Source organism: Ipomoea nil, unplaced genomic scaffold (genome assembly GCF_001879475.1).
Source record: "Ipomoea nil cultivar Tokyo-kokei standard unplaced genomic scaffold, Asagao_1.1 scaffold0298, whole genome shotgun sequence".
Lineage (NCBI taxonomy): Eukaryota > Viridiplantae > Streptophyta > Magnoliopsida > Solanales > Convolvulaceae > Ipomoea > Ipomoea nil.
Genome location: NW_017616726.1, coordinates 302,264 through 324,897, shown reverse-complemented (window position 1 = coordinate 324,897; position 22,634 = coordinate 302,264). Strand labels below are relative to the sequence as shown.

The 22,634-nt window shown below is 41.0% G+C and overlaps 2 protein-coding genes across 2 annotated transcripts; one reads left to right on the top strand and one right to left on the bottom strand.

The window, feature by feature from the left end:
* Positions 1 to 1,675: 1,675 nt before the first annotated feature.
* LOC109157615 (ALG-2 interacting protein X-like) lies at positions 1,676 to 9,496 on the bottom strand. Its single transcript, XM_019305469.1, has 9 exons — positions 9,032 to 9,496; positions 8,605 to 8,912; positions 7,457 to 8,410; positions 6,379 to 6,468; positions 6,004 to 6,072; positions 5,076 to 5,216; positions 4,948 to 4,996; positions 3,319 to 3,422; positions 1,676 to 2,482 (listed from the first exon to the last, which is right to left on the bottom strand). The coding sequence occupies exons 1-9, from the start codon at positions 9,396 to 9,398 to the stop codon at positions 1,934 to 1,936; spliced, it is 2,631 nt and encodes an 876-aa protein (XP_019161014.1). The 5' UTR covers positions 9,399 to 9,496; the 3' UTR covers positions 1,676 to 1,933.
* An 8,837-nt stretch (positions 9,497 to 18,333) lies between these two features.
* LOC109157220 lies at positions 18,334 to 20,442 on the top strand. The gene is made up of 3 exons (XM_019305126.1): positions 18,334 to 18,804; positions 18,935 to 19,546; positions 19,696 to 20,442. Exons 1-3 carry the CDS (start codon positions 18,334 to 18,336, stop codon positions 20,440 to 20,442), a joined length of 1,830 nt encoding a protein of 609 aa, XP_019160671.1.
* The last annotated feature ends 2,192 nt before the right edge of the window (positions 20,443 to 22,634 follow it).

Genomic DNA, 22,634 nt, shown 5'->3' with positions numbered 1-22,634 from the left:
TAGAGGATCCCTCGGCCCGTGATCCTAATCTTTGCCGCACGGGCTCCCTTTGTCCCAATCGTTCTGGTGCAGATTGGGAAGGGCCTGGTTGTCGTCTGGCCGGTCCACTTCTTTGGGTCTCCACCCTTATTTCCTGGGGCCGCGGCGGGGGCACTTGGCCTTGTAGTCCCACCGCCACTTGGTTTAGTGCTGCCGCCACCGCTTGCTGGATGGTCGCCTGGAGGTTCACGACTTGGTTCGCCCCTCCATTGTGGAGCTGGTCTCGGAGGTCCCCTCCATTGTTGAGTTGGTTTCGAAGGTTTCCTCCATTGTTGAGTTGGTCTCGAAGGTCCCCGGGCCTCCCGTTGTTGAGCAGTTCTTGGAGGTCCCCTCCGCGATTATTGGTGAGTTGGTCCCGGAGGTCACCTGAGGCATTGCCATTGTTCACGTTGCGGGAACCGTGGGAGCTGCGGGACACCATTCTTTCAAGCTTTCTTGTTGAAAGAGGAATGAGTTGTGTGTGTCGTAGCCTGCTTGAGTATTGGACTCAGGCTCTCAATGAAAGCACCAATGACGGTAATAATGTTACCGGAAATATAATATTAGAATGACGTTACGTGAAAGGGAGAGTAACAATAGTTGTATTGCCTTTGTCTCAGTATAGAAAGTACAGTGTCCCATGCTCAGCTGAGGGAAGTTCTATTTATGCTAGGTCCTAACGGTAACAACATGAAGAGACATCCTTGGGGAGCTGAGCTAACGGCAAGAATATCAAGAGTCATGAATGTGGCGTTGAAGCTTTAACTCTCTCTCATCAATGGTGGCTTCAATGACAATAAAGGTGACACCTGTTGGAATTCTAACCGTTGGAGTTCTGCACGTTGGGTTCCCATGTGATGCTGAGTCAGATGCTCATTTGTGATCCGGGTCGGGTGCCAGCCCTATTATCCTGTCAGCTCTGTTTGGTAATATTCTCAAAATAAGCTCCTAGCTTAAAATATGAGCTTATTTTGGAACGCTACTTTAGGTAGCGTTTCAAAATAAGCTCTTAACTTCCTAATTTTTTTTTTTCGTCTTTATCCTCATTATTTTAAAGAAATGACTTAATTTACCCTTCCCAATTAAAACCCTTTTCTCTTCTTCTTTATCCGCAACTTTTACCGCAAATATTATTATTATTATTATTATTATTATTATTAGATTTGCAACAATATTGCTACTTCATTATGACATGCTAGATCATGATTATGCTAATAGTTTTATTTCAAAATGTTGATTTTTTTTAAAGACAAAATGTTAAATTTTAATATGTAAACAAACTAATTTAAATTTTATGAAGATGTCATTTTTAGTATTTTTACATTTATCAGCTTATCAAAAAGCTAATTTTACCAAATACTTTCAATCATAACAGCTAGCTTAACAGCTCTTCAGTTTTCAGCTCCGAGCTTATAGCTTTTAAGCTTTCAGCTCCTAGGTTATAACTTTTCAACTAGGTTTGCCAAACAGAGCCAAAGTACCGTTCCAAAATAAGCTCTTAGAGCTTATAGCTTATTAATAGCTTAAAATAAGCTATAAGCTCTGCCAAACAGAGCCTATAACTTTTCAACTTTCAGTTCCTTTTCAACTTTCAGCTCCGAACTTATAGCTTTTCAGCTAGGTTTGCCAAACAAAGCCACAAAATCCGCTCTAGGTGTAACAAGTTAGGAACTTAGAACTGTATTGAGAAATGCATATTGGTTTTTAAAGAACGTAAAGAATCAATAATGCATAAAACCCTGTACACAGGTGTACTTCAAGCATCATCTATGTAATACTCATTTACACACAACATTATGCAAATCAATGGACAGCTACTATTCTCAAATATCAAATAAGTCTTATCTTCACCCAACCAATATTCCGAGAACTATAAATATAGTAGCCACTATGGCAAAACTAGAAAAGGGAAGTGTCACTGTTGTCTATAGTAGCCACTCTGGCTAGGCGGTGGGTATTGAGAAGGAATGGTGTATGGAGGTGGAGGCATAGACCCTGGCTGCTGCTGCTGCTGCTGCTGAGGGGCATTATAATATGGGCCCCGCCACCCGGGATAAGCAGGCTGACCATAATTGTGGCTAGGTTGAGGCTGCTGTTGGTGTTGTTGGGGAGGTGGGTACGGGGGACCAGAAGCTTGCAGATGATAAGGAGGTGGCTGTTGAGGAGCACCGTAAGGGGGAGGGTTTTGAACGTATCCGGGGACAGTTGGCTGCTGAGGAGGCTGGTAAGCAGGAGATTGGAGTCGAACAGCATTGGTGGCGTTTGCAGGGTCGGTTGGTTGAGAAGTTGATCTTGGAGTATTATGTTGCCCACCAGGAGGGTAATTATAGCTCCCTGAGTTTTTATTATCCTTAAAACTCAGGCCCGAAATTTGCCTTTGAACATCATCAACCATTTCCCGGCATTGAATATTTCTGGTCATCACAAAATCACTGCACTGCTGCTTTATATTCGTGATAGCATCCTGTTCAACAAAGCAGAATAAAAGAATATAGTATGTCCTTGCAAGAGGAAGACAAACCGTGAAATATAAATGTAGATTTTCCCCTTTTTCGGGTAATGAGTTGAGTGGCAGATAAACTCAAGCACACACAATTGGGAATATAAATAAATAATGAAACATGTTCGTCCAAGACAGTTGTGAGAGCATAACATGAATTAAATGAAACAGAGAAGTCCATGGAGTTTGTAATTGGAGAGTTTTTTTAAGATTGTCAGGAAAGAACCATGTAAAGTACTTCAAAATTTTCATTGAACTGCTGTTCCAATAGCACCAGCTCGGCAGACAGCTTAATAAAAGGGGAATAACTTCAAAGGTTAATAATAAATCCAAGAGAAAAAGGACAAACCAACTTTATCGTGTTGGTTTAAGACTTCAAGTTAACAATGCAATTTCAATTTCACATATCTACGGAAGACAGAACTGTAGTGACTGACTCGAAAATTTGCAACCAGATGGTTTGAATCCAGCTGGTGCCCAAGAACATTCTTGCCCCTATTATTTGTCTACATTCCAACCCCCTAAATTCCACTCTATTCTGAAGGTCATTTAGATCACACATATCTAAGAATATATCTGAATCTCAATATCCCAAATCTAATAGCTTGGCTTTGACGTATCTTTTAAACCCACTCGTGTACCATTTCACTGGGTATGAATACTGTCCATTTAGAGGCATAGTAGTATAGGACTTACAGGTGTTACAGGATGCAGATGACTTCTGAGCAAAAAAATAAAGATCCCCTAAACAACACTTGGCCAGACAAGTCTAAGTGAACAGTAAAAAAAGAAACTGATACCTGAAGAGTAATGTAGAACTTCAATCCTTCATTGATATTATCCTTGATTTCTCGATATTTAGCTATGGCAGCTTCAATCTGCTTGTACATTTTCTCCCGGGATGCTGTAGAATTTAGAGGAAAAGGGGCAATTTTCATGAATTATAGAGGTTGGAAACAACAGGTTTGCATTAGGAAAGGGAGAATAAAAAGAAAGGAATTGGCATATGATGATACAAAGATTAATTATAGCTAACAACAACGAAAGGAATTGGCATGTAAACGATAGATAGAAAAATAATGATGGATCTCAGCGCTGCATTATGCAGTAGGCTATCTGGTTGTCATATCTACTTAAAACCAATTGGTGATAAGTAGGTGGACTTTAACCATTTAACCACATCCCTCCATGGTAAGCCACAGCGCTACGTCTCGAATCGAGACGGGGCTGAACTCGGCCAACCCGGCCGACGCCCAGCAAATAAGTTCTATTATCAATCAGGTCACCTTTAACCAGGTTATGGAATATGGGCACAACCAAAATTATTAACAATGGGGTAAAAGGTATCTTCAATCATTACGAGTAACAGAAACTTAAAAACTGAAACAATGGATATGTTACAGAACTGCTTACTAGATTCATCATTAGAGTAGCAAGCACATTATGGCTCAAAGTACATTGCTACTAATAGAAAAAGCTCTCAGCAATGTGGACTCATCTGCCTAATTTTATTGATTAGGTTATCACTAAGTTCAAAATGTGGGCATAGATGAAATTATTAATGGGATATCAAACATCTCTAATCCGATGAGTAACAGAATCATGAAAAATGAAACAATAAAATGTGACACAGCTGCTTACTAATTTTATGGTACATAGCTGTTAAAAGAAAAATCAAACAGCTGTATGAACTTGTTCACCAACTAGGTAAATCCATAAATTTTCATGGACAGATCAGTTAGTCACAAAAACTCTTCGACACCTCAGGTTCTGAAAACATCAGATTTAGCTTCTCTTTACTATTACAGATGATAATGCACAAGAAAATTTTCAAAAACATGTAAATAATTAATACAAATGAACTGTCAATTCATCCTCATATTTTATTTTCTCAAAAGGACATCGTGGCATTCATATTAGGCAGGCACTTATACTGTAGCCAAGTACTCAATCCATTTGGTAGTAAGGGTTTGAAAGCTCTTTATACTCTAAGAGCATCCTTATCCGTGGGAATATTAGAGGGGAGAATGTAAGAGTGATTAGGAAAGAGAATGTGGGAGGGAGAGGAAAAAAAAAAGTAAAAACTGATTTTAAAATAAAATATATATATAATAATTAAAGTCAGCCATGATTGGTTGCTTATCCTACTGGGTCCCACAATGCTCCCATTCTCCCAACTCTTATTTATGCTTCCCAAATTTCTCTCTCCACTCCCTCTCTCATCCATGTCAACATTAAATATATTAAAAGTAATGCATTCTCCCCACTTGCTCCCCTAGTGTGGATGCTCTAAGTAGGCTTCTGGTGTTGTCAGAATCCTTAGAAGGCATAAGTTAATTAGTCAATAAGGCATTAAACTAGAACAAACATGGAAGTTGTAATTTAGTTAAGTAGCTTCCATGGTTGAAGTGCACAACTTAACTCAATACCTTTATAATCTTCAAGATTGAAAATTGCAGCAAAATCATCATTTTGAGCCTGAATGGGAAAAGAAAGGAGTCATGTACTGTATTAAACTTTAAAAAATAATAGCCACCTTAACGGTTTAAAAGAAGACCTGAATTTGCATCAATAGTTGTTCTTGAGCCTGAAGATTTTTTGCAATTTCTTCACAAATATTATCATACTTCCCAATCTCCTTTCTGAAAAGATCCTCATGAGAGCCAGTAGATGTCATCAACTTAGGCAAGATATCATCCTGAAAAATAAATTAAAAAGAATCAAGACTAGAAAAATATCTATCTTAGCAAAAAGCAAGAACCTGAGAATGAACAGACATGCAAACAAGTCATCAATTACTCCATATAAATGCTTAAGAAAATGAGGATTGCCCACATCCAACAAGCCTTTAATTTAATAAATGCTTGAACTAGAAACACTATAAAAAGCATGTTTGCACCCAAAAAAAAAAAAAAACACTATAAAAAGCATGTTAGCAGAATTTCTAGTTTTTAATGGTTTAAAAGCATGTTAGCAGAATTTCTACAATGTTGCCAGTAGAGGAAAAGCAGTCCCACATTTACACATAATTTCTTTTGGATCCAGATATAGATCCCTTGTCCCATAGAGCACTGTTTTCCATGTCTCTTTGTGATCATGAAGATCACCCAAATTAACATAATTAATTTAATTGATAAATATTTTCTGACTGCTAAAATTAATAAATTATGTATCAGAGTGCACAACATAAGAATATATGAAATAAGTGAAGTTAACAAGATGTGTGTGATATTAACTGGTTAACAGTTGCTTCCAATCTAGGAATTATTTACGGGATTCTATAGTAGACAGCATAAAAGACCATGCCTGCACCAATCAAATCGAAGTTGAGGTTTTGGATTCAGTAACAAATCATCACCTCAGGAAAAAAAAAATCAAAAAACATTCCTCTTGCCAGATAAGTTAATGTTATTGCTTAATTTTCTTAACCAAAGCCGTGCAATAACTAAGCTAGCCATGATAAAAACTCGGTATTTTGATCTTACCTTCCTCTTCATCTCTTTCAGCATGTCTTCAAGACCTGCTCTTTGAGCACCAAGATTCTCTAATTGCCTCTGCAAATGCAAGCAAAATCTTTAAAGCAAGTTTAGAGTGTCTTCATCACACAAAATTACTCCTCCCAACAAAAAATATTTTTAAAAAGTAATTTTATCAGTAACAGTAATAGTTAGCATGACATCTAGAAAGTATAGAAAGCATATCTTTTTTGACAAGTAACTTACAGAGTTACAGTACAATTTTGCATTGCCCATTATAGCAAGACAAACTCAGAAAACTTTATAACAAGAAACAGAATTCTATAACCCAACTAATTTAGATCAATCAGTAAAGCAAGTTCTGGAGGTAGTAAAGTAAATTACCAAGCTCTGCTTCAGCACTCCCACAATAGCATCTTCATTGGCATCCAGAGACATTATTGGTCTTGCCAGGGATGGAAGTGCAGATTCAATCTACCAAAGAGCAAAATGCACAGGTAAGAATTGTGTTTGCTAGCTCCATGAGAAAGAGACCACACTTGCAGATCTCACCAGAAACAGGCCCAGATCTTCTCTGAATTAGTAATAAACTACGAAGTTTTTGAATTGAAAAAACCAGTCAAACCAAGCCAAAGATGGTGAATGCATGATTCAGATATGGTTTTGGACCAGGGTTGAAAATTTTGTTTTAATAAACTACACAATTTTTTTGAACTGGAAAAAACCAGTCATATCCAGCCAAAGCTGGTGAGCATAATCTGGATACATTTTTGGACCAAGGTAGTTTTTTTTTTTTTTTTAAATAATAGTCATTATTTTGGTTTGTGATAAAATATAAAAGTGTTTGCTGCCTTCCTTTTTGAGTTGAACTTGTGTGTGCAAAGCCTGAATGCACAAGTAAGCCACTCAGCAAGTGGATCAGGTTTTGCTTTTAAAAATGAAGAGGTCAATGGTGGTTGGACAAGCCATAATCCTCATGATGATATCAATATATCATGCTGGTTTGATGGGTCAGACTATACTCAACCCCAAGCAGGTCACTATTTGGTCCAAGTTAAAACCATAGCTAGCTACAGAACACAATACTCATGACAATTGCAACATAATACAGATGCATTGATAAAAAATTTAGAAGTGAATAACTTATAACGCACATACAAATGACAGGCAAACTAGATGTAAATAAATAAGTGCAAATCAAGTAAAAGGTGTTCACAAGGTTTATTAACATTGTTCTCAATTCAATAATACTATATATCATGTTAAAGATTTTTCATAGATTTCTCAGAAACTTCTATTTAATGTAGTTTCAAAATTTAATCTGTTTTTTCTAATTCAATGTGTCTTCTTAGCAACTGAATCTAGGAACACAAATGAGCACCAATATGTATTGCTATTTAGGAACTTAATCTCAAATTCAATGAGATGAAAAATAGAATAGAATGGCTGTGCATATACATACTGGACGGCGGTCAAGGATTGACATGAGTGCTGCATGATCCCTTACAGATCGCTCAATTCTGGCATCACTTTCTGCAGCTTGCTTCAAATTTGCCGCATACCTGTTTAACCTATCCTGCAGGTTCTTTGTTAGAGTACTAGATTGAGGCCTAGTCCATCGTGTTCCAAATTGGCTCCTAAATTGCGCATCTTCTGTTGCCTCTTTTTGCAAAAGCTCCTCAGTTTGCACCAACAGCTCCTGGTTTACCCTACTTAGATCTTTGAGTTGCTGTAGCTCAGCTTCCAAACCAGCTGGGCCACCACAAATTTGTACTGCCTCTACTTCTTCTTTCAGTGCGGTAGGCAGAGTGATATTTCCCTCCAAGGCAAGAATTGAATCAGGCAAGTCCATTTCCTTGAGCCTCACACGAGCTAGTTCACTACCCTGCTGAAGTTTCTCAGCTTGAGTCCTGATTACATCATCAACCATTTCTGTATATCTTGAAAGAGATTTTGCACTGTTATCAGGAACAAGACTTGCAAACATCTTCCCCTTGCTTGCATCCAGCACCTCATTCATGGACAAAGGCTTGACCATCGAAAATGCAGAAAGAGGAGATAATGAACTGGCGGGAGGAACCCTCATAAGATAGACTCTATCGTTCTCCTTCATAGCTATTTCCAAGTTTTGATTTAGGCTGACTTCTAATTTATTGATTGCATCTAATAACTGCTGTGCTGCCCCTCTTGGTGCTGTCCTTTTTGCCTCAGACAAGGCACTGATCCCACTCTTCAACCTGGCAATCTCCTCAGCTATCTCTTCTTTCTCGTGGAGCTCTAAACCACACCTATAGCAAGCCTCAGCATAAAACAAAGCTGCCTTAAGCTGAACATGAGCCAGCCATGCTCTCTCAAAGTGCTGGTTAAGAGGTGCAACATTTAAAGCTGCCAAAGCTTCCTCATAAAAGATCCCAACCTGTAATCATGTATATGTTATGGTTAAACCGTTGCAGCTCTAGATATCCAAACAAAAGGCACAGGAGGTCATGCAAATCAAGCACATCAAAAGTATAAATCAGAGAACGCTATAAAAATGTCATTCAAAATGGTTCAGAATTACTGGCAAGACCTGTCAGCCACAAAAGGAAAAATGCACTCCTGAATACAAACCTGTCTTGAAATTTTCGAACAAACGCCAGGACTGCTTCCTTTGGCAATAGTATTCTCAAATACACATTCCTGAGCCTGAGCAAGCATCAGTCTTTCTAGCATCCCGGCACACTCCACCGACACATCCACCGTGGTAGAGCTCCCCATAGATGCCTTCATTGCCACATTATCTCTCAAGAAAGCAAATGCCCCAGCTGCTGCAATGAATGAGTGTGAGGCCTGCCTCCGCCCATCAACCGATGACCGATCAAAACTCAGTGCTATTTGACTGTGAGAGGCCCCCAAATTAAATAGAACTGCCGCTTTTTCTATTGAAAATGATAGATTTTGTCAATAAAACAAAATTATAGTAATACGAAAAACCAAATTGGCCTAATTTAACAAAATTCGAAAACCATAAACTACCAAAATGAAATTGAAAATTTACCTAAATGGATGTTCTGCTGAGCAGCTTTCTGCCTGGTCTTGAAGGCATCATACCAGGTAAAGGTAACAGAATTGATATGATCCTTATCGGGGGAGATGGGGAAGCGGGACTCAACAGCGCAGAGGGCTTTAAAGTAATTCTGAAGCAGATCGCGGCGGGCGGTTAGAGAGTCGGAGGCGCCACGCTCGATTTCAGAACGTAGCTGCTTAAGGGTTTGGAGGTCGTCCTCGAGGTTCTGAGCCTCGCGCTCGGAGTAGTTGATCACGATGTAGTTGCGAAGGGGGCGGTAAAGGTCAACCGTCACCGTCTTCTTCTCGTAAACTGCTAGCATGATGTTCACCGACGCCGACGAGGACGGTGCCGCCATGATCAGGTGGTGATGAACAGGAGAGTTATCAGTGACAAGCAAAGGAAGGCGATACGAAGAAATCCTGCGTGTAATTTGAGGAAAATTGTTGTTATTTTTTTCCTTATATTTACTGTTTTTATTTTTATTTTTTATAATAATAATAATAATAATAATAATAATAATAATAATAATAATAATAATATGGGACGCTTTTCCTTAATTGCAAAGGAAGTAAGACGCGGAAGATTAATGAGAAAAAACAATATTTGGGGTGTTTGGAAGATGGTTTATCAGGGGCGTTTGGTTGTTACCTTCTCCAAATGGAGAAATGGAAGGGGACACGCGTGAAAAAGTAACTCTGCGCATGCGGGTGAACTCAGTTCATCCTTCGTTCCTTCTTTCAATAATTAGTTGCGCTTTTTACTTCATCATTCTTTTAGAGAAAATTTCAATTTTGGTCTACTGACTATTGGGGTTGTGTTAATTGCAACACTTGACTTTCAAAAATGTTTATTTAGTACCTTGATTATACAATTTCTATCAATTTTGGTCACGCCGGCCAAATTGCCGGCCAAATCTCACTGAAAATATTTAATAGGTCAATTTATGAGGGTATTTTAGTAATTTTACTCACCATCCCTTTCTTCTTCGATGAACTCCTCTCCGGCGACGACAACCTTGATTTAAAAACTCCATTTCCGGCGGCGAAGCGGTATTTTTGTAGCATTTGCGGCGTTTATTTCCAGAGCCATAGTTCACTGGGCTCCCATAGCGGCCATCACACTAAAGCAGCTCGGAAAATGCTCCCCAGTAAAGTCGATGAACCTTCTTCTTCTTCGTCTGATGATGTTCACGACGATGAAGATTATGACGTTAACGAAGAAGAGGCAGAATCGGAAGCGGAGAAGAACATGACGTTCAAGTGCCCATACAATTGCGAAAGGGTTTTCCAGAGTGGGAATGTGCTGGGTGGGCACAAGCAACATTGCAGAAATAGGGCCGCCGCCGCTGCAGGACTCGCCGGAGGTCATGGCCGGGAAACCGCGGCCGCAGATGAGGACAGAAATGGTGGTGGCGACAATAGAATTAATAATAGGCTTGGATTCGATTTGAATGAAGTCTCAGATTCAGATGATGAATATAATGCTGCAGAATAGAGGTGAAGATTGATCAAAAATACTAAAACAAACATTTGGTCTGATTTGACCTATTAAAAAATTGTTCAAACAAGCTCAAACAAACATTTGAAGCTCAACCAGGAAATGTTTGGTCTTTTATGTATGAAACTCGCCGGAAATGGAGTTTCTCACCGGGGTCTCGCCGGGGAAGAAAGGTAAAAAGTAAAATGACCAAAAAAGCCCTCCTTATTTGATTTATTAAAAATTTCCGGTGAGATTTGGCCGGCAATTTGGCCGCCGTGACCAAAATTGATAGAAATTGCATAGTCAAGGTACTAAATAAACATTTTTGAAAGTCAAGTGTTGCAATTAACACAACCCCAATAGTCAGTGGACCAAAATTAAAATTTTCTCCTTCTTTTAGTTTTTTTCTTTTTTGGATAGGATCCTTCTTTTAGTTAGGAATAAGGTTCAAATTGGCCACTGAACGTAACCTAAAAATGCAATTAGGCCACTGAACGAAAAAAAAAATGCAATTAGGCCACTGAACACTCCAAAAATGTGCAATTTCACCTGATAGCAGGTTACCCTCAATTTTAGCAGGTTATCTGCTTACGTGGCAGTTGAATTGGCATTTTTAATAAATTTTAATTAATTTTTAATAAATTTTAATAATAACTTTTTATTAAAAAAATTTTTAAAAAATAAAAACGACTTTATTTTATTTTTTATTTAATTTTTTCCAATTTTTTTATAAAATTTATTATTAAAATTAATTATTAAAAATTATTTAAAAATTATTAAAAATGCCAACTAAGCTGCCACGTAAGCAGGTAACCTGCTAAAATTGATGGTAACCTGCTATCCGGTAAAATTGCATACGTTTGGAGAGTTCAGTGGCCTAATTGCACATTTTTTGAGTGTTCAATGGCCTAATTGCACTTTTTTTTTTCGTTCAGTGGCCTAATTGCATTTTCAGATTACGTTCAGTGGTCAATTTGAACCTTATTCCTTTTAGTTATTACGTAGTATTATTATTATTATTATTTTGAAAAAATGGTCAAATAGGCCCTCAAATTTTGACTTAAAAGTCAATTAGGCCTCTAAACTTTTTAAAGATGCAATTACGCACATCAACAATTCATTTAGGTACAATGAAGCCCAAAAACAAGTTAATGACCTGCTATCACAGGTCATTAAGGTTCAGGCCACCTTCTGACGAATTTTTCGGTAAAAAAAAAAATGTGACTGGTGAAATTTCCAACAAAAAAGTGTCCGGCGACCGACAAAATTTCTGATCACTTTTTTTTGCCGGAAATTTCTCCGGTCAAATATTTTTTTTGTCAGCAAATTCACCGTAAGGTGGCCTGAACCCTAATGACCTGTGATAGCAGGTCATTAACTTGTTTTTGGGCTTCATCTAAATGAATTGTTGATGGGTGTAATTGCACCTTTAAAAAGTTTAGGGGTCTAATTGACTTTTAAGCCAAAGTTCGAGGGCCTATTTGACCATTTTCCCATTTTTTTTGAAAACTTAGTTGTTGTTGTTGTTGTTGTTGTTGTTGTTGTTGTTGTTGTTGTTGTTGTTATTATTATTATTATTATTATTATAGATTCGTTGTAATATATTAAGAATATTTAGATTGATATATAATTATTTAAATTAGAACATTAAAATATTATATAGTGCAATTGAAGATACGGTTTGGATCATTTATGTGTTTTGATGGTATCATTGTTTGAATTTAAGCAAATAATTGTTCAAATTAATAGCTAATGTGTAGATGTACGCATGCGATGCTGTAACTTTGAAAATTTTATTTATCATTGTTTAGATTTTTTTTTTATAAATTAAACAATTGCGCTTGTTCTCTAGCAACTCAATTATATGAATGAATTTCTATCTTAATTCATTTGTATGGAAGATATATATATATATATATATATATATATATATATATATATATATATATATATATATATATATATTGAATCCGGTGCACCCCCTTAGTTAGCCGAGCCCGTGAGCACACTTCCTGATCGTTGATTTGGATTTATTAACAATTCAGATGTTGTGTTAAGTATGTGTATGTGCGTGGGTTTTATAAGTATGCAGGGGTGATTTTGTCCTTTATCTCTGTCTTTAATATGGCAACTCTTAATTGTAGCTGGTTATTATGCGTGTGTATAGAGATATTATAGGGACTTCTTTTTGTTTCTCTCCCCTTGATCTCGTTTCGTAATCCATCTTTGAAGCCTCCTCGGTTCTCCCGCCTGCTCTCCTCCAGTTCGTCTCCCCCCCCCCCCCCCTTTGGTATACAGGTTTTCCGAGCATTCTTCATGGCTGGTTCCAGTAGGAGGCAGTCTAAGCGGTTTAGGGGCATTTCTTCCGCTTCCAGTTCAGGTAATATTTTTCACCGATTATTTGTATCTTTTTTTTTTTTTTTTTTTTCCGGGGCTCTATTTTTTCTGAGGGGTTGTGGGTTTGATAGTGTTCAGTGGGTGTTTGGGTGGTTGTTTATGATTTTGTATTTTCCACACGGTGTATTTTGTATTTTGGGTTTCCTGATTTGAGAATTTTTCTACTAATTCGAAGGTGTTGGTTTTTCATCGAATTACTTATATTTTTCCAGGCGTCGAAGTTTGTGCATGTGTGTTTGTTTGGGATTTTTTTCACTGTTGGGGGTTCTGGCTATGGTTGGGTTTAGTCGATGTTTTTTCGGGGGCAGGGCGATGGGTGTGGCAGGGATGGGCTGTATGGTAGATGGATTGTTCATTGATTTTTTTTTTTTTTTTTTTTTTTTTTTTTGCATTTTTCTGGGCGACTGAGTATGTGCATGTGTGTTTTTTTGGTTTTTTTTTTCTTCGTTTGTTGGGTTTTGGCAAGGTGGTGTTTGTGTGGCTGGTGTTTTCTGGGGGTAGGGAGCGGTGGTCGTGCCGGTGATGGGCGGTATGGTAGCTTGATTAGGATTCATTTAGCCTTTTTTTTTTGTTACTTACAGTGAGTATGAGGCTTGCACAATGTTCTCTATTTATTTGCATTTTTAATTATGTTGTGTTTGTGTTGTTTTTTTTTTATCTGTTATTTTTTCGGCTACCCATTTTGGTGTCATTTCTTGTATGTGCATAGAGGAATGTTAGCTTGTGCGTAATTCTGTATGTGGTGGTATGCATGTTATGGTCTGTGGACAGAGGATCAGAAGTTTATGCGTAGTAATGCTCTTGTGTTTGCTTAGTGTGAGATTAGTTTGTGCATATTGTTGTATCTGATGCATTATAGTGTAAACCAGGCTACTTCTCATTCAGGTCTTTGCGTGGTTTTTTTTTTTTTTTTTTTTTTGTTTTTTTTTTGGCTACCCATTTTGATTTTATTTCTGTGTGGGGATTTGGAAGGTGGTTTAGTCATGTGCGTGTTGCACCGTGGGATGGTGCATACTAATTCAATGTGTGTTTCTATTACTTTATCCCCTTTTTCTACTATTGTCTTGTCTTTCCTGTAGTGAAAGTGGCTCCATGGTTGAAGACCATATGGGCAAGCATGTTATACCATCTTCCACAACTAAAAATGTATTATTGGTATACAGAGCTAGTAAGTAGTATGGAAGAATCTCGTGAGAATTAGGGGGGTGTCTGGATTTAATTGGAGTTAGAAGTCTGTATTTGTTAGTCGGAAGCAATTTTTCCCCCCTTGAAGATTCGGATACGGATGGATCGGATGCTGAGCCTGACGAGGTTGATGAGGCAATTTTTCCCCCATTGAAGATTCGCGCCTCTCCAAAGCATCTTGTCAACCCTTTCGTTTATACACAGCTTTTACAATTCTTTCCTCACTTTAAATATTGTGGTCAGTTTTGTTGGGATTTTATTTCTCATTGTTTTGGGTTTTCACTTGAACATTTCGTATTACAGTTGTGTCCTATATTCGTCTTACGTTTTATGGATTTTTTTTAAATGCATTTGAATTCTCACAAGCTTTACGTACGTGCACTCAAATGAACATTGCGTATTATAGATGAGTCATTTATTCCAGCAGTACGCACTAACCTCAATCGTATAATGCACACACGGAAACATGCAAGCATTCATCGCCAGCGTTATGCACAGTTTGATGGCCTACTACGCACCTGGCGGTGCACGTCGATGCATACGCACCATATTATTAATAACTACTTGCTCTTGTTTTTAGGAGTAACGCATTCACCTTTTTTACTACTACGCACAGACTGCTGGCCTACTCAGCGACATGCACAGACTAACGGCTTACTACGCACACACCGTATTAGTAATAAGTAATAACTCTTGTTTACAGTGTAACACATTCACCTTTATATAACTTCGCACACATCCTTGTTTGAAATACAAATCAATTGTCAAGTGCGTGCAAACTTGGGTGCCAGCAGAGGACTAACCCAAAACCAAAACATAAGACTCACACAGAACAAGTGCTATGAACTTTCTTCTATTCACTAATGCATACCGCGACACATGCATGTTTTTAGCCACAGCGTTATGCACCGGCCGGTGGCCTGCTACGCACTAGCAGTTCACGAAGATGCATATGCACCATATTAACATTTACTTACAACTATACTTTACTGAATAATGCATTTACCTGCATACAACAACACTCTCATCATAATTACAAATTAATAACAATTTTCAACCCAACCAATAAGTCAACTCGTCTACCGCAACCAAATCTTTGTCTCACTCGGCGATATATCCATAACACACTGTTCGGCGTCCACATCATCTTCCATGTGTGGTGCACCTGCCACACAAAATCTACTTATCGACGTTTTACGTTTTTAACAACCAAATACAAAAAAAAAAAATAATAAAAAATAAATAAATAAAAATTTCTCAATATAATCACACGGTATGCACGCACTAATCTTCGTATACGCACCCGCCATCACAACTCACATAGTATGCACTGATCGACATACTCTTGTCGTTCCACACTTTATAAATTCCGAAGTTCACACACACCCATCTCAATACATTTAGGCCGTCCAAAAAAAAACAACATCAATATCCTCATAGAGATGCAGGCGATATGCACAGGCCTTTTCTGGCCTACGCACCATGCAACGTAACGATCATCATACTAAGTTGTAATCAACATGCTTTCCATTCCACACTGTCAACAATCACTATCTCACACACACACACACACATCTCTTTTCATGTCGGCCAACCAAACTCCCGAATATTTTTTAAAAAATTAATGTGCAAACCATAATTTCACCCTTGTTGCACGCTCTGCACATACTCATTGTTGTCTATGCATCCTCTCGCCAACCTATCTGTTTCACAATCAGACCTGTATGCACCCACATGAACACACACACGCTATGCACATCACATAACTTCCAGTTCGTCCAACAACCCCCACCCCCTCCCCCCACCCCTCCTGTAAAAAAAATCCCAATCTTCAGCATATGCACACACAAAGGCACGTAAATGCACATACATGTACTGCTACTAGCCACCCGTTCGTTTTCTCCTTAAGCCCTGTTCACGCGACATTCAGTTCATCAGCCTTTGTAAATAATTGAAAGTATTAATTACCATTCATAAACTCCCTAATATAATGCTTCAGATTCCAATTATATTATATCCATAAATAAACATAAACTATAATTACTATTATCTCCTTTTCATTGAGAAATGTCCTTAATTACTACCACAATCTCTTCCAATCCCAACCATTCATGGAAAATGAATCAATGGATATCAGGAGGCCTCATGGTCTTATCTACTATAGGGGTTGCACCGGATTCGAAGCCTATATATATATATATATATATATATATATATATATATATATATATATATATATATATATATATATATATATATATATATATATATATATATATATATATACATATATATAGCAATTTTGTCATTTAAAAAAAAATAATATCAACGATTTTATTTACACATTATTGAAAACTCTTTGTAGACGACATTAGTAGTAGCAACACAATCTTGTCCATCATCGTCTGGAGCTAACACCTTCAGTCGATCAGGATGGGTGACTCGGGTGAAAATATATAATGGTAGAATATTAGTCATTAGTGATCCTTTTTTGTTTGTTTGTTTTTTTTTTTTTTTTTTTTATTTCCATCTTTTTTTAATTTACCTATATTATTTACTATTGTTTGGGCTGGAAATCTAGTAAATAGAATTTTTTTAAAAATTATAGTATAGATTTTTTTTCTTTTTCTATTGTTTGGGCGGGAAAGTAAGGAAGGAGGATTTTGTTTTTAATAATAGTATAGAAGTATAGATTGATAATTCTTTTATATTTTCCTATTTAATTTATTATTATTAGTATTAATCAGTGAATTTCGTTTCTTTTTCCATTTTTAGTGAATTAAGGATTCTTTTTTATTTTTCTATTTTACTGTTAACTTTTAATTTTACTGATTATTATTAGTATTAATTAATCAGTGAATTCCGTTTCTTTTTCTATTTTTCGTAAATTAAGGATCTTTTTTTATTTTTCAATTTTTTTGGTAAGGATTTTTTATACTATTATCGTTATTATGACCTTTTTTAACAACCTTTCGTTTCATTTTTCCATTTTCATTGAATTAAGAATCTTTTTTTATGATTCAGAAATAGCGACGATGGCGACGATGCTCTCAGCGCAGCGATCAGAGGAGGATCACGACCTCCTGGTTCGAAGCACCAAGAAGACCAAGCGCGATGCGGGATCAGGCCTGGCCGGTGCAACGCCGGACATGGTACTGGAGACACCGATGGAGATGATCGAAGGGTACACAGCGCTGGTCGAGGCTCCAAGGAGACAGCCACCGCCGATCTCGTTTAGAGATCTTGTGGCAGGGGCGTCGCATCTGACCTCCGATGAGGATGATGATGACCTGTTCTCTGATGGAGAAGATGCGGAGGAGGACGAGGACCCTCTGTGCCCGATTATCCGGCTTACCAACAGAGAGAAAGAGGAGCTCCGGCGTCCGTGGCGGAATGCGTTGATTCTCAAAGTTTGGGGCAAACGGGTTGGATATTCATATTTGTACCGGCGGTTGAACACACTGTGGAGGCCTAAGGGCAGCATGGACCTCGTGGCAATTGATAACGACTATTTTCTGGTGAGGTTTGGTTCAAACGATGATCTGGAATATGCGAAATTCGGAGGCCCCTGGATGATCCTTGATCACTATTTGATCGTGAAGGAGTGGACTCCGGACTTTGATCCGGTTACAGATAAAACGGAGAAGGTCCTGGTATGGATACGATTCCCTTGTCTCCCAATTGAATACTACAGGACTTCTTTTTTGCAGAAAATTGGGAGGAAGATCGGACGACCAATCCGCGTTGATCAGGCCACGAGCCAGGTGTCTAGGGGAAGATTCGCACGCATGTGTGTCGAGATCGACCTCTCCAAGCCATTGATTTCCAAGTTCAGGCTGAGGAGAAGAACACGCTACATTTCCTACGAAGGAATTCATCTAGTTTGCTTCAACTGCGGAATGTACGGCCATAGTCTTGAAACATGCCCGGACGGAAATAAGGTGGTCGTTGTCGGTGGTGATCCAGAACAAACCGATAAGGCTCCTGGGGAGAAGCCACCTGGGACGACAGCGGAAACAGCTAATCAAAGAACATCAGTGGCGGAGGAGAAGGCGCCGTTTGGGTCGTGGATGATAGTGAAGAAGACGGACAGACGCCCAGGTCGAAGATCAGGGCCTACCGGCAGCAACTCTCAGGTGGCGGACCACACAGCCCAATCGTGATCGCGCTTCCTTCCCCTTGCCGCCCCGGAAGCGGAGATCCAGGGGGACGCTGAAAAACAGACAGACATGACCGGGGATAGCGCGCGTCAAGCGGAGGACCTCCGAGTAAATGCCGCCCCACAGCAGGCTAAGGAGAAACGCATGCCGGCGGAGCTTCGCAAGAATGGGGAAGGGCAGTCTGGAGCTAAAGTGCGAAACCAGAGAAGACCGAATGTTATTGCTAATGAGAAGCAGGTCACGAACCAGCCAGGGGCAAAGCAGCCAACGACGGCGGCAGTGGAATCAAGGCAGGAATCACGTGGTGCGTTACGAGTTGGGGCGAGGCGAGCAGCCGAGGAGGATGAGCATGTAGTGGTGAGAGGGGAACAGGGTGGCGCGATTATCCAGACCGAACGTATCTATTCCGAGCAGATGATTAGCGCAAGCCCCATGCAAGCGCTGGAAGATGTGGGGGAGCACCACAATGACAAGCCTTACCACCTAGATGACGACGGGGATGAAATGATGGCGGATGAAGGCGATCCGGGAGGACCTAAGGCCAAGGGGGCAGCATCTTGAGTCCGACTGTGCTCCCAGTTTTTGTTTTTAGTTTTTGTTATTTCCTGGTTTTTCTTGGTTTTTGCTCTTCTACTTTGTTTTAATGATTAGTCTCATTTGGAATTGCCAGGGCACCGGCAGGAGGGATTTCCACCGCGTCCTCAAACTTCTGCTCAAGTCTCACCGGCCTAGTCTGCTAGGACTGGTTGAACCGAGAGTCTCTGGGGATCAAGCGAATTCCTTTTGCTCTAAGCTTGGATATGAAGATTGGGTTCGGGTTGAAGCTATGGGCTTTAGTGGGGGAATTTGGGTGTTCTGGAATAAACCGCTCGAGGTTAAGGTTGAATTTACTCACCCCCAATTTATTTTGTTGCAGGTTACGGAGACCGGAGAGGCACCGTGGTTTTTAGCAGTTGTGTATGGCAGCCCGACTCACCACCTACGGCGACGGCTCTGGAGTGCGTTACGGGCTCACAAGCGGGGCATCAGTGGACCTTGGCTTGCGGTAGGGGACTTCAATGCTGTCACAAGCGAGGGAGAAACTTGCAACTACTCTGCGTACTCCTCTCAGCGAAGTTCCGATTTCGTGGAGTGGATTCACAGTGAAGGTCTTATTGACATGGGCTATAGCGGAGCCCGACTGACATGGATGCGGGGGTCGGAGAATGGGCTAGCTAAAGGGGCGAGGCTCGACAGGGCCTTATGTAGTGTGGACTGGAGGCAGCGCTTCCCGGAAGCTTCAGTCCGTCACTTGCCACGAGTCTCGTCGGATCACGCACCAATTTTAATTTAGACAGAGGGGAGGATAGTAGGAGGCGCGGGGGGGGGGGGGGGGGGGGGGGGCAGTTTCGCTTCCATGCAGCGTGGCTAACCAATGAGTCGGTTGATGAGGCCATTCGGCGGTCGTGGAACTCCGGCACCGATTGGCAATCCAACATCCAAAGGGCCCAAGATGGGTTAACGTCGTGGAGCAGGGAGGCTTTTGGCAGTGTTGAGGGCCGAAAAAAGATTCTTTTGGCTAGGATAGGGGGCATTCAGAGACAACAAGATTTCTCCTATCACAACGGGCTCCGGCAGTTGGAAAAGAAGCTAAGACAGGAACTAGACGAGGTGCTCTACCAAGAGGAGCTTATGTGGTTCCAACGGTCTAGAGAGGAGTGGATTGTGTCGGGAGACAGGAACACAAGATACTACCACACAGCAACAATGGTTCGAAAGGCGAGAAACAAAGTGCTTAGTTTAAAGGACGACAACGGCAACTGGATCACTGAGGATATACTTTTGGGGCGGCACGTCCAAGATTTTTACGCACATCTCTTTCGAGTGGAGGGCGAGGGGGACATGATGGCGGCGATCCGTGGCCGGTTTCCTAGGCTAGAGCAGAGGGACTGGCGGATTTTCAATAGAAGTGTGACCAAGGAAGAAGTTCGTAAAGCTGTCTTCGACATGAGCCCCTGGAAGGCGCCGGGCCCCGATGGCCTACAGGCAGCATTCTATCAGCATGCGTGGGACGTTGTGGGGGACTCTACATTTGAACTAGTCAGGGATGCGTTCACGACAGGGAGAATTCCGGAGGGGGTAAATGATATTCTGCTAGTCCTGATTCCGAAGGTCGCGACACCGGAAACCGTGAAATAGTTCAGGCCTATCAGCTTGTGCAATGTGTCTTATAAAGTGATCACTAAGACGATAACGAATAGGCTCAAATTTATCCTTCCGAAGATTATTGGGCCGTTCCAGAGCTCCTTTGTCCCGGGACGGCAAATCACGGATAACATCTTGGTGTATCAAGAAGTCATGCACTCTTTGCGTATCAAGAAAGGAAAATCTGGGATCATGGCCATTAAGATTGACCTAGAGAAAGCTTATGATAGATTATCTTGGGATTTTATTAACGATACTCTTTGTGATGCAGGGTTCAATAATGACTGGACACGGATTATCATGGAGTGCGTCCGATCTGCCAACATGCAAATCTTATGGAATGGGACGAGGATGGAAAGTTTTAAGCCAGGACGGGGAATCAGACAAGGAGATGCCATGTCACCGGCGTTGTTCGTTCTGTGCATGGAGCGGCTTAGTCAGAGCATTTCGCAAGAAGTTAGCCGGGGTACGTTGAAGGGCATCCAGCTGTCTGCCTCGGGCCCGACTCTCTCGCACCTTTGCTTTGCGGACGACATGGTGCTTTTCACTGAAGCATCTATGGAGCAGGTGGCGGTCATCAGGCGCTGTTTTGATCACTTTTGTGAGGCATCCGGGCAACGACTCAGCTTGGGAAAGTCACAGGTGTTCTTTTCTAAAAATACCCCGTCTGAGCTTAAAGAGGCCATTTCTCTGGATTTAAGGATACCGAGCACCACGGACCTTGGACGGTATTTGGGTGTACCCTCTTTGCATGGCCGAGTAACGAGTGTTACTTTCTCGGGTTTGCTAGACCGTGTGAGGGGTAGGCTTGACGGATGGAGAAGCAAAACATTATCTCTTGCTGGGCGAATTACACTGGCCAAGGCTGTGCTTTGTGCGATCCCCGCATACACGATGCAGACTGCGCTTCTGCCCAAGGAAGTTTGCCTCAAGATTGAAGCCATGGTCAGATTCTTCATTTGGGGTGGAGTCGGCGACGCAAGAAAGCCCAGCTTGGTAAGCTGTGACGTTGTCACGAAATGCAAGTAGGAGGGTGGACTGGGAATTCGGCGAATGCAGGACGTCAACACAGCCTTCTTGGCCAAGTTGGGGTGGCGTATGAGGACTGAGCAAGACAGACTCTGGGTTAGAGTCTTGACGGCGAAGTACCCGGCAGTGAATAGTCGAGAGCTGAGGGATCTCAAGAGGCCATCATCGAACGCGTGGAAAGGGATTCGTGCCACGTCGAGCTTCGTGGAGCAGGGGTTGAAAAGGGTTGTTCGCAACGGTCAAGAGACTCAGTTCTGGATGGACAACTGGATCCATGGAGGCTGACTTTACGAGCACATGAAGAGACCGATCAGCCTCCCAGAGCTTTACAGTACAGTTGCAGATTACTGGGAATATGGAAGGGGATGGAAGTGGGAGCGTTTTGACGATATTCTAGACGACAACTGGAAGGCAAAGATCCATGCGTTCTCGGTGCTAGAAGATGCTGATGCTAGAGATGAGTGGGGATGGGGTCTCGAGACGACAGGTAGGTTCACTGTCAGCTCAGCGTATAGGGCCTTACAATCGCCAAGCACTTCTCCGGTGGACGGGGATTGGGATATCATCTGGAAGCTCCGTGTCCCCAGCAAAATTAATCACTTTCTGTGGTTGGTGAAACTAGGGAAGGTGATGACGAACGTTGAGAGATGTAAGAGACATTTCACGACTGATATGATGTGTACGTCCTGTGCAGGTACGCCGGAGACGATCGGCCATATTCTCAAGGACTGCATGGAGGTAACAGGGCTCTGGGAAGCGCTCATGCCCCAGTCGGCAATTCAGGTGCTGCGTACGAAGAGCTGGTTGGATTGGTTTTCCATGAATTTAAGGGCAGACCGGGCCTTGGGCTTTGATGAGGATTGGAGGATTACTTTTAGTGTTGGCCTGTGGTGGTGCTGGCGATGGAGGAACAGCAGAATCTTCGAGAGCACCAAGCCCAGCCTGGCGCAACGAGTGGCGGTGATAATTGGCCAAAGGGATGCGATTCTGGAAGCGTTCCGGAAGAAAAGACCGGCGAGGGTCGGGGCGGGCGTTGAAGAGAGAAAGTGGCTCAAACCGGACGTGGGCTGGGTCAAGCTTAACGTAGATGGTTGTAGTAAAGGGGCGACGATGAAAGCAGGGTGCGAAGGGGTCATTCGCGATCACAGAGGGCGATG

What these genes read in the sequence shown, in the direction of transcription:
- LOC109157615 (XM_019305469.1), bottom strand. Translation starts at nt 9,398, where the DNA reads ATGGCGGCACCGTCCTCGTCGGCGTCGGTGAACATCATGCTAGCAGTT. An exon ending in CAATCCTTGACCGCCGTCCA is followed by an intron (nt 6,469 to 7,456) that starts GTATGTATATGC and finishes GCTCTTTGGTAG; the next exon opens with ATTGAATCTGCACTTCCATC. An exon ending in TGAAAGAGATGAAGAGGAAG is followed by an intron (nt 5,217 to 6,003) that starts GTAAGATCAAAA and finishes TTTATTTTTCAG; the next exon opens with GATGATATCTTGCCTAAGTT.
- LOC109157220 (XM_019305126.1), top strand. Translation starts at nt 18,334, where the DNA reads ATGACCGGGGATAGCGCGCGTCAAGCGGAGGACCTCCGAGTAAATGCC. An exon ending in GCGATCCGGGAGGACCTAAG is followed by an intron (nt 18,805 to 18,934) that starts GCCAAGGGGGCA and finishes TGGAATTGCCAG; the next exon opens with GGCACCGGCAGGAGGGATTT. An exon ending in AGCGCTTCCCGGAAGCTTCA is followed by an intron (nt 19,547 to 19,695) that starts GTCCGTCACTTG and finishes TCGGTTGATGAG; the next exon opens with GCCATTCGGCGGTCGTGGAA.